This window comes from Mobula hypostoma, chromosome 8 (genome assembly GCF_963921235.1).
Source record: "Mobula hypostoma chromosome 8, sMobHyp1.1, whole genome shotgun sequence".
NCBI classification, from domain to species: domain Eukaryota; kingdom Metazoa; phylum Chordata; class Chondrichthyes; order Myliobatiformes; family Myliobatidae; genus Mobula; species Mobula hypostoma.
In genome coordinates, this window is record NC_086104.1 from 64,997,290 (window position 1) to 65,014,137 (window position 16,848).

At 41.9% G+C, this 16,848-nt stretch overlaps 1 protein-coding gene across 3 annotated transcripts in view; it reads left to right on the top strand.

The window, feature by feature from the left end:
• scaf8 (SR-related CTD-associated factor 8) overlaps positions 1-16,848 on the top strand; it is a 237,750-nt gene that overhangs the window by 15,836 nt on the left and 205,066 nt on the right. For all 3 annotated transcript variants that reach the window (XR_010018938.1, XR_010018940.1, XM_063056008.1), the window contains exon 2: positions 7,085-7,168. Coding sequence is in view for 1 of the 3 variants with exons in the window: in XM_063056008.1 (XP_062912078.1) it covers positions 7,085-7,168 (84 nt within the window). In the remaining 2 variants the exon portion in view is untranslated. The remainder of the gene's footprint in view (positions 1-7,084; positions 7,169-16,848) is intronic.

Genomic DNA, 16,848 nt, shown 5'->3' on the forward strand with positions numbered 1-16,848 from the left:
TTAATTCCCTGCTACCTATAACCTGTGTATCTCCTCCTTAACCAGGGCCTCAATATCCCTTGAAAACCAAGGTTCCCTCAACCTTTTAGCCTTGCCTTTTATTCTAATAGGAACATAGAAACTCTACTCTAAATTTTTCACTTTTGAAGGCCACCCACTTACCAAGCATCTATCCTTTTGCCAGAAAACAGCCAATCCGAATTCACACTTGCCAGATCTTTTCTGATGCTTTTAAAATTGGCCTTAGGTCTCAACCTCAGGACCAGTCCTAATCCTTGTCCATAATGATCTTGAAACTAATGAAATTACGATTACTAGATACAGTGTATTAGATTAGATTAGATTATGATGACACTCAGTCCTCGTTTATTGTCATTTAGAAACGCATGCATTAAGAAATGATACAATGTTCCTCCAGAGTGATATCACAAAAAAAAAGACAAACCAAAGACTAACACTGACAATACCACATAATTATAACATATAGTTACAGCAGTGCAAGGCAATACCATATTTTGATAAAGAGCAGACCATGGGCATGGTAAAAAAAAATGTCTCAAAGTTCCAATCGACTTCCGATAGCAGGCAGCAAAAGGGAGAAACTCTCCCTGCCATAAACCTCCAGGCACCGACAACTGCCAATGCATTGGAAGCACCCGACCACAGCCGACTCTTGAGTCCGTCCAAAAACCTCGAGCCTCCAACCAGCCCCTCCGCTACAGCCTCCCGAGCACCATCCTCTGCCGAGTGCTTCGACCCTGCCCTGGCTGCCGAGCAACAAGCAAAGCTGAGGACTCGGAGCCTTCTCTGGAGACTCTGGATCACACAGTAGCAGCGGCAGCGAAGAAGGCATTTCAGAAGTTTCTCCAGATGTTCCTCCGTGCTCTCACGTCTGTCTCCATCAAATCAGGATTGTGCACGGCACCCTACTTGACAGATAACAGATATCATTCACCAGAGTGGCCGCTGCGCGCTGCGTCACGCCGCCATTATCCTACTCAAATTTCTGTCACCTACCCTGTCTTGTTCCCAAATATGAGGTCCAGTATCGCACTCTAGCTAGTTAAGACCTCTATTATTGATCAAGGGAGCTTTCCTGAATACATTTGACAAAGGCTATGTCCACACTAGACCGGATAAATCCGTAACCGAAGCTTTTTCTCTTCGTTTTGGCCCTTCGTCCACACTGAAATGGCGTTTTCCTCCCCCGAAAACAGATTTTCTAAAACACCCTCCAGAGTGTGTAAATTTGAAAACGCTAATGGCACAGAGCAGCTTGGACAGGGTAAACAGATATTTTTTGAAACGCTGTCATGACGTGCTGGAACAGATGGCGGCAGTGCAGCATTTCATTGTTTTCTTGAACGCAATCCCCCATACAACCTAACAATTTCAGAACAGACGGCAACCAGACTGAAGCCAGAAGAGTTAGAAATGTACTCACCAAATACTTTGACCCATAGCTTACTGAATAAGTAAGTATACTCACTTTGCCCTGTTTTCTGTCCTTGTTTGAAGGTGGTTTACCTGTTATGCAAGTACTTCTCTGACAATAGATGTGTAACAGCCTAATGTAACCTTGTATGGAAATACAAGATGACGCTGATGCAGACATGTTTTATGTATTTAACAAGGTGCTTTATTAATGCAACAGAGTTAGTCAGTTTTTCAATGTTTGTCGTCAGCCGGGTCATACTGTCCGTGAACTCCCTGTCGGTTGCCTCCATACGCTCCAGTATTTGTTGTTTTTTTAGTTTTAAGTCCTCCTGCACGAGAGCCAACAGCAGTTCCTTTTAAGTTTTTCTAGTCTGTAACTGGACAAACGCGCACCAAGTATACTGTTACCGCTTCGCTTGTTTTCTGTGTGTCCTGTGCATGCCCAGTAGGAGGAGATTCGCCCAAATATCTGTTCTAATGTGGACGGAGATACTTTGAAAAACGCCTGGTGTGGACGGCTATCGTTTTTACGCTAAACCAGCGTTTTCAAAATTATCCGGTCAAGTGTGGATGTAGCCAAACTCTATCACATCTATCCCTTTTACAGTATGGGAGTCCCAGAAAATAATGGGGAAAGTTAAAATCACCTACTGTCACCTCCTTATTTTTCTTGAAACTATCTTTCCACAAATTTGCTCCTCTAAATGTCCATGACTATTGAGTGGTCTGTGAAATTATAATCCCATTAACATGGTTATTCCCTTCCTTATTCCTCAGTTCTACCCATATCATCTCAGTAGCTCAGCTCTCCAGTCTGTCCTGTCTAAGCACAGACATGACCTTTCCCTGGCGAGTAATGCAATCCTTTCCCTCTATCATGTCTAGGACAATGGAATCCCATTTCCAGTCTTGGTCCCCCTGGAGCCAAGTCTCAATTATGGGTATATTATCATAATTTCACTTGCTGATCCCTGTTCTAAGCACATCTGCCTTGCAATACTTCTTGGATTGAAATAGACTCAACTCAGAATATTAGTTCCACCATGCTCAACCTTCTGGTTCCTGTTTTTGTATTTAGGCTTAACATTATCTTTCTGCACAACCATCCCACTATCTGCCCTGACACTCTGAGTCCCATCTTCCTGCAACTCTAAATTAAACAACCTTCCCCCCTCTTCTTGGAGCAGCATGAGCAAACCTTTCCACAAGGATATCCAGTTCAGGTGCAAATTGTCCCACCTGTACAAGTTCCACCTTTCCTGGAAGACTGCTGAAAGATCCAAAAATCTGAAATTCTTCCTCCTGTACCATCTCCTTAGCCATGTGTTAAACTGCATTATCTTCCTATTTCTGGCCTCACTAGCACATGGCGCTGCGAGCAATCCTGAGATTACAACCTGGAGGTGCTGTCTTTTAACCTAACTCCCTGAATTCACTTTGTAGGACCTATCCATGTCACTGGTACCAATGTGGACCATGACTTCTGGCTGCTCCCTCTCTCCCTTAACAATGCTATGGACTCAATCTAAGATGTTCCAGATGTTTCCTGACCACCCCACCAGGGAGGTAACATACCATTCGGCAATCTAGTTCTTTTCTTCCCCCAACCAATAAATCCCTTATCACTACAGCTTGCCTCTTCTTTCCCTTCTGAGCTACAGAGTCAGACTCAGTGCCAGAGACTTGACTGCTGTGGCTTTCCTCTGTGCCCACACCAAACAGTATCCAAGCAGTATATTTTTTATTAAGGGGATCGACCACAGGGGTACCCTGATGGTCACCCGGTTGCCCGTGTCCTCTACCTTGGGTTTAACTACAGTACTGTGCAAAAGTCTTGGGTGTGTATGTATGTATTTATCACAATTTTATGTATTGCTCTGAATGATAATCCTGATTCTGATGTCGGTTTCTATTGTGGACTGAGAGAGGGAAGGGGGGCAGGGAGAGGGAACAGAGCGTGAAGCACCAGAGAGACATTCCGTAATGATCATTTAAACAGTTGTTTGGAGTCAAATGACTTTGCCTGGTGTCCCAAGACTGGGTGTGACTGCACCTGTGCCAACCCCCACCCCGGCACTCCTTTGCCACCTGTCCCACACCCCTGCTGTGACGCTTCACCCATGGCATTCCCAACATTATTTGTTCCTGCCAGAGTTACAAATGCATATTTCACTCCACGTTGGCAAAAACAGTACTGTGCAAAATTCTTGGGCACCCTAGATGTGTGTGTGTGTATAGAATGTGTGTATGTGTACATATCTCTTTAAGACTTCGCACAGCACTGTATCTCCTGTATTTCCTGTCAGTCAACCCCTCAGCCTCCTGAATGATCTGGAGTTCAACCAGCTCCAGTTCTTCAACTTGATCTATTAGAAACCGCAGCTAGATGCACTCCTTGTAGGTGTAGACTATCCCTGTCTTCCCACATCCCACAAGAGGAGATTCCACTTTGCTGTCTGGCATTCCCACTGCTCTACTTGTGCACTAAGGGAAACTTAACAGAAACTATCTCAGCATTTGCCTCTTGAGCCCAAGTCTCAAGGTCTCCAATCTAACTCTGGCTGCTCTCAAAATGGTTGCTGTGCTTTAACTTAACCTTTTTAAATACATTTTGGCCCTTGATGAGTGCCTAATTATCCGGTGATCTCAAGCCCACTGAATGCCCTGAATGGTCTCACACGCTTTTCAAATTTCGCACTCTTTTGCCACAAGCAACGGCTCACTTGTGTTCACTGCATCTATATCATGTTTTATTTGTAGATAAATGAAAGCGAAAGATGTATGTGTCCATCTGGTTTTTCTCATATATAGTATTGATATTTTGCCTTGTAATATTTGGATTTATGTGCTGTGTATGATATGTTCTGTGGATGCACTGTGGTCCAGAGGAATGTTATTTTCTTGATTGTACAGTCATATAACAATAAACTTGAACTTGTAGGATATTGATTCAATTTGAGAGATTTAATTTGAAATTAATGGATTGGCTCAGAAAGCATGGGTATAGCTAGAATTCTTCAATGGATCTTTGAATAAGTATGCACAATAAACGAAAATGATTTGAAAGATTTGGACTTTAATTGAATACTTGAACATTTAAATAAAACATTTAAAAATATGGATCAATGTATATTCAAGATGTTTAGAGTTTTTAAATATAGCAAACAGCGAAATATAGAGTTGCTGCTCCAGTTTACAAAATTAAAATATTCTATTTTGGACAAATTTTTTTTGATTTATTCAATGCTCATAAGATACTGATGGGATATTCTGGGAATCTAGTATCATCTCATCATCTGGTGCCAGTCCTCCGTATATACCTGTAATGTGTGATTGCAAGTGATATAATGTCACTTGCTTACCTCTGCATGTATTACAGATTTTTACAAATACTTGTACTGTTTTGAAGAGATTTAGCCATTTACAGCTGCCATTTCCCTCTTTATTTAAATACCTGATCTCCAGCTAAATGTAATAGCTCTTGTGCTTATTATTAGAATGTTGATATTCAAGGATATATTAGTGCTACCCTTTATCAGGGATGTTGGATCTTATGCATCTAGTTCTGTACATTTTTGGAAAAAACACAGTTCGAAATATCATTTGTTGACAGAGGAAGATGGGTGTCTGCAACAAAGCAAGCAATAATATTCAATTATTGTCATTTATTCTCTGGCGTTTAACAGTCTAATTTCCTTGGCCCTTTTTTCATGATTTGTCTTGAAGTGTAAATGCAAAAAATGAAAATACTTGCTTCAATAGCACAGAAATTCATTATGGTTGTTCTTGCTTTACATACAGTGCCTATAAAAAGTATTTGCCCCCACCCCCTTTGGAAGTTTTCATGTTTTATTGCTTGACAACATTGAATCACAGTGAATTTAATTTGGTTTTGTTGACCCTGATCAACAGAAAAGGGCTCTTTCTGTGTCAACATGAAAACAGATCTCTACAAAATGATCTAGATTAATTACAAGTATAAAACGCAAAATAACTGATTGCGTAGTAATCAACCCCTTCAAGTCAGTACTTGGATGCACCTTTGGCAGCAATTACAGCCTTGAGTCTGTGTGGATAGGCCTCTGTCAACTTTGCATATCCGAACATTGCAATTTTTTCCTGTTCTTGACAAAACTGCTCAAGCTTCGTCAGATTGCATGGAGATCATGAGTGAGCAGCCCTTTTCAAGTCCAGCCACAAATTCTCAATTGATTGAGGTCTGGACTCTGACTTGGCCACTCCAGGACATTAACTTTGTTGTTTTTAAGCCATTCCTGTGTAGCTTTGGCTTTAAGCTTGGGGTCATTGTCTTGCTGGAAAACAAATCTTCGCTCAAGTCGCAGTTCTCTTGCAGAGGACATCAGGTTTTCCTCTAGGATTTCCTGTATTTTGCTGCATTAATTTTATCCGCTACTTTCACAAGCCTTCCAGGGCTTGCTGCAGTGAAGCAACCCCACAGTGTGATGCAGCCACCACCATACTTTACGATAGTGATGGTGTGTTTTTGATTATGTGCAGTGTTTGGCTTGCACCATACATAGTGCTTAGTATAATGGCCAGAAAGCTCTATTTTGGTTTCATCAGACCATAAAACTTTCTTTCGGCTAACTTCATGCCTTCTGGTGAAGAATTTATGCAGGTTTTTTTTCCCAACAGCGGCTTTCTCTCTGCCACTCTCCCATAAAGCTGTGATTATTGACTCACCTGGGCAACAGTTGTTGTACGCGCAGTCAATGTCATCTCGGCCACTGTAGCTTGTAACTCCTCCAGAGTTGTATAAGTCTCTTGTTGGTTGGCCTACTCTAGGCAGATTTACAGCTATGCCATAGTCTTTCCATTTTGTGATGATTAGCCAAGGGATATTCAGTGACTTGGAAATTTTCTTGTAATCTATCTCCTGACTTCTGCTTTTCAGTAACCTTTTTGTGAAGTTGCTTGGAGTGTTCTTTTGTCTTCATGGTGTAGTTTTGCTAAGATACTGACTTACCATCAGTTGGACCTTCTAGAGACCTGTGTATTTTTACTAAAATCAATTGAAACACCTTGACAACACACAAGATTCCAAAAACAGATCTCCATTTAACTAATTATGTGACTTCTAAAACCAGTTGGCTGCACCAGTGATTATTTGCTGTGTCATATTAAAGATGGGGGGTGAATACTTGTGCAGTCAATTATTTTGTATTGTATATTTCTAATTCACTTTGCAGAGATCTGTTTTCACTTTGAATCAGTGGATTTAATTTGGCTTTTTATCATGTCAATGTTGCAAAACAATAAAACATGAAAACTTCCGAGAGGGGGTGAATACTTTTTATAGGTACTGTATGTAAAGTTCATTAATCTGTCGAGGGTTTCGTGTATTAGCAGCTGGTATTAGCTTTATTGTTTACTTTTTCTTTAGGTTTGTGTAATCTGGCACCTCACATTCATACTGTTCTATTGAAGGAGCACTGACATGTGTTAAATAGTTGTTTCAGTTCCTTATAGTGTACTAGCAATTCTTATTTTTCTTACTGTTTCTGCTTAAAATTGAAGTACTCTATACTGATTTATTTTTATATAATGCACCAGTACCAAAGTGCTCATGTATTTGGTGAAGCATATTGATTTCACAATACTTAAACATTATTGTCTTCCTTTTTAGCTGTACTCCTTAAATGAGTATAAACCACCTATCTCCAGGGCTAAAATGAACCAGGTGACCAAGGCTGCCATCAAGTCAATTAAGGTAAATCTTAAAGTGAAGTAATTTTGGTTTTAAAACAAAATCTTTTAAAGACTTGCTGCAATATAATTTAATGTTCCCATCTTCTGTTAATGGTTAACTAAACCTATTCTGATAAAATAAATGCAGAGTGTGATTTTCTTTGTTTTAGCTCTTTCTGAATTTTTGTTTAAATTCAATAGTTGTCACTGTTGCCCTGCATTGCCACATATCCTACTTTCCAAATGTGTAAATTGAACTCTGCTATACAATCAAAAAAACACAGAATAAGGTGTTAATATCCCTTGTGCTGATGGGTCTTGAGCACTTACTCGAGACTACCTTGATGTTGGGAGTGCACAGGGTTGACAAGCAGGGGTTTTCAAGCGGGCACCCTCCTTCCTTTAAGGTTCATCGATTAGCCCACTACATCTTTGGATGGATTGATGACTTTTGGTGTCCCAGAGTCACCGCCCCCCCACTCTCTTGATGCTGTCTTGGAGCCTATGAGAGAGGTCTTTTTGTTTGATCCAAAGCTGTTAATGCTATATTTCTGCTGGCTCTGATGGTTTGCCGTAGAGCCTGACCATGGATCCCAAGCTCCTTTAGCAATATGATGGTGGATGTGGCTATAATTCTCCTCCCACAGGACAGACTTGGTTTTTCAGCCTCATCATTGAGCTTCAGCTGCTGGATCTGCATTGCGTAGCCTCTTGCGCTCATATGCTTCAGCCACTGAATGCTCCCGTGGGACTGAGAGTTCCATGATGTAGGTGATCTGTAATGAATTGGACCAAAGAACCAGGTCTAGCCTAAGGCTAATGGTAGCACTTTCCAGTGGAAAGGTGAGTTGAGTATTGACATCCACCAGCATTTTCCAGTTATGGGCCATGTTCATCTGTCCTGTTTCTGGCTTAGGAGGGGGATTAATTGGTCTTTTCCCTCCCTCCTGGACAAATGCTGCTGGTGTCAAGAGCGTTAGTCGTCCTAGGGGCCAAGGAGTTGGTTGCTATCCTCTTGGTCTCAATTGTTGTTGCCAGGCTCTTCAGACACCACGTATATCTGCCTTGTGTGAAGCTGGTTTTGCAGCTTGCCAGGATATGCTTGAGGGTTGCTGGAATTGGGCACAAGTTAGGTCCTCACCGAACCACTGGTGGAGGGTTTTTTTGTGAGAAGCACATCACATGTAACTCTGAGAAAGCTAAGTCTGCTTCCATCTCGCATACGATCTCCAGCCAATTTTCCTCATTGATTTCTGACCGCATTCATTGCCCCTGCTTAGTCAAGAAGACAGCCTTTGCAGTTCTGTCTGACTCTTGTTGCTGTCCTTCCTCGGCAACCATCTTACTTGATATAGTGTAACCTGCCATAATGCCTACTTCCAGTCTCTACCATGTTGTGGTAAAAACCGCTGTTGTGAAGCACAATTGCGGGTCTTGAAAGTGCAACTTCACCAGCATTGTGAAGGGGTCTGGTATCTGGAAGAAGTCAAATGCTTCCCAGAGGAGTGCATGGAGAGTTGAGCCGAGTGCATTGGCAAGGTCCAGGAAGATCGCATAGAAATTTCCTTTGTCCCTCTTAGCTGCTTGGATCTGGCACCATATCGTGCTTGTATGTTCCAAACACCCAGAGAACCCTGGAATTCCTGCTTTCTGTACAGATGTATCAATGTTGTTGTTTCTCTCCAGATATCTGGCTAGGCTCTTTGCTATTTTCCCATCAAAGGCAAATGGGCTGAAACTGTTTTCTACATCTTTTTCTTTTGGAATCAGAACTCTGCTAGCCCTTCACCACGCTCTTAATGTTATTTGCCTCTGCCATACTACCCTCATGAGCATCCAGAGAAACTGCAAGATGTCTGGTGCATTCTTATAAACCCTGTATGGTACTCCATTAGGCCTAGGGAGCAGATGCAGCTCTTGCCCATCAGACTACCTTCTCCACTTCTCTCCATTTTGGAGGGTCAGAATCCAGGTGGTAGATGGGGAGCTGAATTGGTGGGATGTCTGATGGAATGATCATATGTTTCTGCCTTTTTAAGGCAGTGTGAATCTTTTCCAGTTCCTGCTTTGTTGTTTTCAAAGTTCCACTTTTTTCCATTCCACTTTTTTCCAGCAGTGGATCATGTCTCCCATTGCATCCAACTTCTTTTCTGCTGTTCCTTTTAATTGTTCCAAAATCTTCATCAAGTCGCTGTTGATGTTTCTTTCAAAGATGGGTGCTGATGCTCAGCGAACTTTGGTTTGTGTCTGGTCAATGTGAGGCCCCTGCCCTGCTCCCTGAAGCATCCTTTCCTTCCTGATGGATCTTCAACCCCTTTTCTGATATTACTTTCTTCCACCCACAGATGCACACCTGATGCTTGTGTCCTACTACTGCTACTGGTATTTTGGTGGTCTCTTGTGCAGTGCTCTTTATTCATGGCAGATTACATTCCTAGGTCTGTAGCCGTGTTATCGTCATTGAGCCATCTTGTGTCCCTGATCTTGCAGTCTCTGGGAGTATCTTTGTTGCCTTTTCATAGGCGTTAGTGGATGTCTCCAACATGTTGAAACAGTGTTGAGGATTGCTGCCATGAGTAGCTAGCACATGACAGCCCCATTGGGGTCTATTCCCTCCTGTCAGCTGTCTTTCCATGCTGTCACAAGCTCTTTCCTTAGCCATCAGCTGCCCTTTCACAGCAGTCACTGGACAGGTCCAGTTAAGCAAAATTTAAAAAAAAAACACAGGATAGGATGTTAATATCCTTATGCCAATGAGTCATGAGCATTTGCTCGAATCAGCCTTGATATTGGGAGTGGCACAGGGTTGGCATGTAGGGGTTTGCCAGTGTGCATCCTCCTCCAATGTTTCATTGATTAGCCCATGGGTTTCCATGATTCAAGTCCTTACAATTAAAAAGGGTTGAAGTTTAGCCTGTCTTTAATTTTTAGTTGCTATTCTGTCCTTTTGAGGCTCTCCATTGGTCGGGGTAGACCACCAAAGATGCGTCCCAGCTGTCTACGTGATGCGGAAACCAGTACACAAACCAGGCCAGTACGATGTGGAGACAAAATACTGCCCATGTAGCAGGCTTGCCTGCTCCATGCGGCTGATGAATCCAAAGGAAATGTCAAAAACCAAAACAGTTCGGCACCAGCAGTGTTGCAGAAGTTGTCTGTCATTGTTGAACTCAACTGCCTTACGGACTGCAGCTCTCGATATCTGTTCCCCCGCTCTATGTATAACCGCGAGGCAATGAAGGTTTGAGATCAGAGTTTTCCTGCTCCTAAATGAGCTGCCAACCACGGCTGGTGAACCCCATCTGCCCAACACGACTGGTTTTAAGATGCCAGTAACCTGCCATTGCCCTTTCTGTCAGTAGAAATGGTTCTGCCGGCCTTAGTAGCTAAGCCACACGTGAAGGCCAGGAGCTGATCTTGGTTGTCAGAGGCTGTTTGAGATGCATGCCATTGGGTGCATTTAATAGGGAGTGGGAACTGAGCCCCATTGCCATCCCCAGCTATAACAACTTGAAGGAACCTTTCATACTATGAACCTGGGAATTTCATAGAATTGAGTCTTCACACGTAATTTTGGGCCTGGAATTATGGAAAGAATACTCTTCCTTGCCTCACTAGCAGATAAATCTTAAATACTAACATGCCCCTCGGTCATTATCCTGGCCCCTTACTTGAAATATCCAAATTAATTGCTATGTTTTAATGTTTTTGGTCACCAAATTTGCAAGAAGAATCATTGAATTATTCGGTGTAGAATGAAGTCATGTCGCCATCATACGTATAAAAATCCCACTCTGCCACCCCCTCCCTTCCCCCACAAATACTGCACCTCTGTTTTACCTATAGCTCAGTGAGTTTCATCTCTGCAGCCGGTCAGTCCCATATCATGACTGCTGTCCGCAATCATTGCAGATATGCAGCAGCACCTTCACCACAAATGTTCTAAACAATGGTGCTCCACAAGGTTGTGTCCTTTAGATGCCTGCTCTATTGTCTACACTCATGACTACAGGGCCAGATTCAGCTCTAACTTCATTTACTATTTCATCTAACTTCATGCAAATGATGCCACCACACTGAGCCATATCTAAAATACCCATGAGTCGGAACGGGAAAGAGATAGAGAACTTGGCAACGTGATGTCATGGTGGCCACCTTTCTCTCAATGTCAGCAAAACAAAAAAGCTGGTCATTGGTTTCAGGAGGGGTAGGATTGTGCACTGCTCCTGTCTACATCAATGGTATTGAGTTTGAGAGCTTCAAGTTTTTAGGTATGAGCATCACTAGTGACCCATCCTGATCCAACCAATTGATGTCACCACCAAGAGAAGGCTTCTGGAGACTAAAGGAATTTGGTATATCCCTGGCAATCCTTACCAATTTTTATCAATACGCCGTTCCTATGTGGATACATCACAGCTTGATAGGACAACTGCTCTACACATGACTGCAAGAGTTGTAGACACAGATCAGCACATCATGGAAACGAGCCTCCCCTTTGTGGACTCTCGATACTTCTTGCTGCTCCAATAAAGCAGCCACCTTAATTCAAGACCTCAGCCGCCATGGACATTCTTTCTTCTCCCTTTTTTTCATGTCTGTCAGGATGATAAACCCTTTTAATGTCTTCTCTTCTGATAATTATTTTCAATCCACATCTTTTGGTTTTAATGTAACTGCTTTGAATGAAATGTGTTTTGGAAGGATATTTGTATCTAAATTCATTAATTATAATTTTGGGCTAATGAAGCAGGCAGGCAAAAGAAAAGGGAAGGAAAACAGCATAATATTATTTCTTAGAAGACATAATGTATGTAAGCAAATAGTTGATTTTTTTTTATCAACAGTTTTCTCGAGGAATATCCAAAACAAATCTGTTTTGTATTAGTTGTCAATTAAATATATTCATGATGGAAAGTTAAGTCTATTTACTAACATAATTTAATCAGTTAATAGTAAAAAAAAAGGTAGCTTTTTAAATGAAAAAAATTTGCATTACACATTCCTGTTGATGTAATATGGAAGGTTATATTAGTTTAACGGGCATCTGTGTGCTGCCATTCCTGTTTACACTTGAGGGACCACTGGGTCATTAAAGCCATAATTTTAATAGATGCTTCTGTGGAATCCTTATAAATCCACCACATTAAACATCTAAGTAGTTTAAGTTTTTAACATAAGAGCTGAACACCAGGTTTTTTTTTGTTTTGACTATGTTTAAGTTGTCAGTTCAGAACAGTTGATGTGTTTATTATTCACAGTATTGATATCATAAAAACAAAAGTACTTAAAATTGTATGTGCCCCTTGTTGCTCTACTGTAAAGCGTTGAGAAGTTAGAGTTGATGATGATGGCTTCTGCATAAAGTTTGATTTATTTGAGTTATCAGTGGGGAGGTGGTGACATCAAACTGGTTTCAGCTCTACAGTTGTTAATATAGTGTAATTGTGTATATAGTTGAAAATAGCATATTTGTTAGAAAAGGAGAAGTCTGGTGGAGTAGTAACTTTTATCTGAAGTTGGGCGCCTTTTGGCTTCCCAGAGTTTCTGAGACTGCCTCAGCAGTGTTTTCTCAGTTAAAGGAATCTGTTGTTAACAAACTCATCTCTGCAAATAGAGAACAATTTTTTTCAATGTTCATAACTGGGGGAAAAACATTTGGATGGTTGAGTATCTAGCTTCACATCGTATCCTGTTCAGATAGTTGGTCAGGTATGCTGTTTGTAGATGGACTAGTCTTGCTCAATCTGAGAAGGAAAAAGCATGCAAGCATTCACCTAATCTCTACCCATAATAATTTTATATATCTTTCATAAGATGTCCTGCAATTCTCTTGCACTCCAGGGAATAAAGTCCTAACCTATTTAATCTTGCCCTAGAACTTGGGTCGCAAGTCTTGACAACATCCTTGTAAATTTTCTCTCCCATTTTTTTCTAAGCTTATCATGTCTTTCTTGTAGCCTCACCAATGTCTTAAACAACTTCAACAAAACATCTCAACTCCTACACTCAGTGCCTTGATTTATGAAGGTCAGTGTGCCAAAAGCTATTTTTATGATCCAGTCTACCTGTCATGCCACTTTGAAGGAATTATGGATCTGTACTCCCAGGTCCCTTTATTCCATTGCACACCACAGTGCCCTACCTTTCCCTGTCTATGTCTTATCCTGGTTTGTCCTTCCAAAGTGCAAAACTTTATACTTGTTTGCATTAAATTCCATCTGCTATTTTCCAGCCCATTTTCCAGATCCAGTTGCAACCATTGGCCATCCTTTCTGTCCACTATGCCGCTAATCATGGTGTCATTTACAAATTTGTTAATGCAGCTTATATTGTAATCTAAATCATTAATATAAATGATAGATGCCAATGGACCCAGCATGAATACCTGAGACACTCCACGAATCACAGGTCACAAGTCAGAAGGACTACTATCTACAACCTCTCTTCTTCCACTAACCCAATGTCCAGCCCAATTGGCTACTTCGTCCTGAAAGCCAAGCAACTGATCCTTCTGGTCCAGCTCCCATGTGTCCATGTAAACAATGCTCACCACTTTTACTTCAACCTTTTTGATACCCTCAAAAAAAAAACTTTGACTGGTTAGACATGACCTCCATGTTAACTGTCTCTATCAGGCCTTGTCAATCTAAATACTTAACAGCCCATCCCTTGGAATACTTTACTAATTTACCCACGACTGACATCAGGCTCACCATCCTATAATTTCCCAGCAAATTCTTAGAGCCTTTCTTAAACAATGGAATAATATTAGCTATCCTCCAAATTTTTGGCAGCTCACCCAAGTTCAACTTTCATTGTCCTTCTACCATATATATGAATACAGCCAAACGAAGCAGTGTTCATCTGGGGCCAAGATGCAATATATAGCACCACCAGTTTCACGCATATAGTTACAATAGCAGAAAAACATACATTTACAACAGAAAAATATAGCCCAAGTCCCTGGGTGGCATGGCCTGTAGATTGATGATGCATGGGATGTTGTCCTGGAGCCATGTTTGTGCAAAAACAAACACATAGTAGTTCCTCATCATGCCCTAGTGAGGCCACAGAGGAACACCATCCGGCCTGTCTTTCACTGAGCGAACACTGGAAGGCAGCAGCAGGAGGGACCAACTCCTAACCCAGCATCTATTCCAGTGGTGCCACTGCCTTTGACATATTCTTCCTGGGGTGACTGCAACAGGTGAGTTCCCTGGCATGAGGACCTTGTCCACACAACAACTGAGGCAGTGCATCTTCCCCGCCATCAATCTCGCCAATGAACTGGTGAACCAGACCTGCAATATTCTATGCTACCAATGTCCAATAGGGTCTTTTGATCGCAATATTAACAATGCAAAACAAGCATTTGCATTGTTTGTTGAACTGTACACTGCCTCTGCACAACAACGGTATGTAACCAGCCCAGTTCCATCGCTATCCAGCAATTCATTAGTGTGTGGACCTGCAGTATTGATGTTCTTAATATCCAGTGGCATCTTGTGATCATGAAAAAGAGATGTAAAGGACAAATGATTACTCTTTTAGTTGGATCCAAAGCGGTTGCTGTGGCTAAGGTTTTAAAGATCTCTGCTGGGGCCCCTGCAATTTCTGCACAAGCCTTCAGCAAGGTCGAAGGAGATGTCATGTCTGGATTTATCACCCTAATTCACCTCAAGCACCTCCTCTTCTGTAATCTGGATATAGTCCATGACCTCACTACTCTTTTGCCTGAGTTCTGGTCTCTGTTCCCATGTCCTGAGTAAATACAGATGAAAAAAAAATTAAGATCTCCATCTCTTTCAACTCCATGCATAATTGAAAAACACTGATCTTCAAGAGGACCTATTTGTTTCTTGATGTCCTTTTGCTCCTCATATAGCCCTAGATGCCCTTGGGATTTTCTTTCACCTTGTCTGTCAAAGCAACCTCATGCCCTCTTGAGGCTGATTTATACTTCTGCGTAGGCTCTGTGCCATAGTCTACGCAAGTGGCCTATGCCGTTTGAGCATTTATACTTTGCATTGGTGTGTCTGCGTCGCTCTGCAATTCACCGCCAAAACGTTAGTTGGCGGTGGGGTTTTGATGCCACTGTGTTGAGTTTCTTCATGTACTTCAAATAATGACGACTGAAACTGAGCACATCATGTTGGAGTTGGAGCTAGTAAATGTTGAACAGGAGTTACTTTTATTGAAATTACTGCAATGCAAGAAAAGAGAGAAGACGTCGGAGGAGATGGTGTGTACGACCATTGAACGGATTGAGACAGAAGGAGGGTGAATTTTCTGTGCTTGTCTGGCCACTGAGAGACATGGACGAGGAAATGCATTTCAAATATTTTCGGATGTCAGCAGGTAGATTTGATGATTTGACGAGAAGAAGCAACCGGAAATGCGCAGGAGGAAATGCGATGCTACCAGGGGACCAATCACAGTTGTTGCGGTCTGCATCGCCGGGACGCGTAGTTACATTTTTGGGGAGGTGCGCATCAGGCTACAGTGTAAGGTACAGCGTAGGGTACGCAGCTACGCCGTACTTAAGGCGTAGATTTGACGCAGAAGTATGAATTGGCCTTTAGCCTTCCTGCTTTCTCTCTTGGTGTTCTCTTGCATTGCTTGTACTGTTCAAGCACCTCATTTGATCATAACCGAATAGTATCAGGTCTATTATTACTAACATGTTATGAAATTTATTTGCAGCAGCAATACATTTAAAAAACAACTAAGTTACAATAAGAAATGTACACAAAAAAGTAATGCAAAAATAGTGAAGTGTTCATGGACTGTTCAAAAAACCGATGGCAGAGGGGAAGAAGCTGTTCCTAAAATGTTGACTTCATGTCTTCAGGCTCCTGTACCACCACCTTGTGGTAGTAATGAGAAGAGGGCATGTCTTGGGTGGTGAGCGGACTTAACAGTGGATGCTGTCTTCTTGAGGCATTGACTTTTGAAGATGTCCTCCGTGGTGACAAGGCTAGTTCCCATGATAGAGCTTGGTGTTTACAACCCTTTGAGGCTTTTGCGGTCCTGTGCTTTGTGCCTTTATACTAGATAGTGATGCAGCCAGTCAGAATGCTCTCCGTATTACAGCTGTAGAGAATCACTGGAGTATTTGGTGTCCTACCAAATCTCCTCAAACTCCAAATGAAATACAGATCTCCCCTGCCATCCGAAGGTAGAGCGTTCCTATGAAATGGTTCGTAAGCCGGAATGTCGTAAAGCGAAGAAGCAATTACCGTTAATTTATATGGGAAAAATTTGTGAACGTTCACAGACCCAAAAATAACCTACCAAATCATGCCAAATAACACATAAAACCTAAAATAACGGTAACATATAGTAAAAGCAGGAATGATATGATGAATAAACAGCCTATAGAAATGCTTTTCCACAATCATTGCCGCACTGTTCTCCGTAGCAAAAATCTCGTGCAAGCGCTCTGGGCAAAAACACGGTGCAGGTGCTGTCCAGTAACCTTTAAGCTATGAAGCTGCCAGATCATACCAAATAACACGTAAAAATACACAGCCGATATAAAGTAGAAATAATGTATGTACAGTGTAGTATCACTTACCGGAATTAGGAAGACAGCGCCGAGCACACTGATGATGGTGTGTTAGGTTGAGTCATTGGAGGTTGGGGTGGTGCAGTGGCCCACACCCTCCGGGCAGCGAAGAATGCAGGGGTACAGCGGTA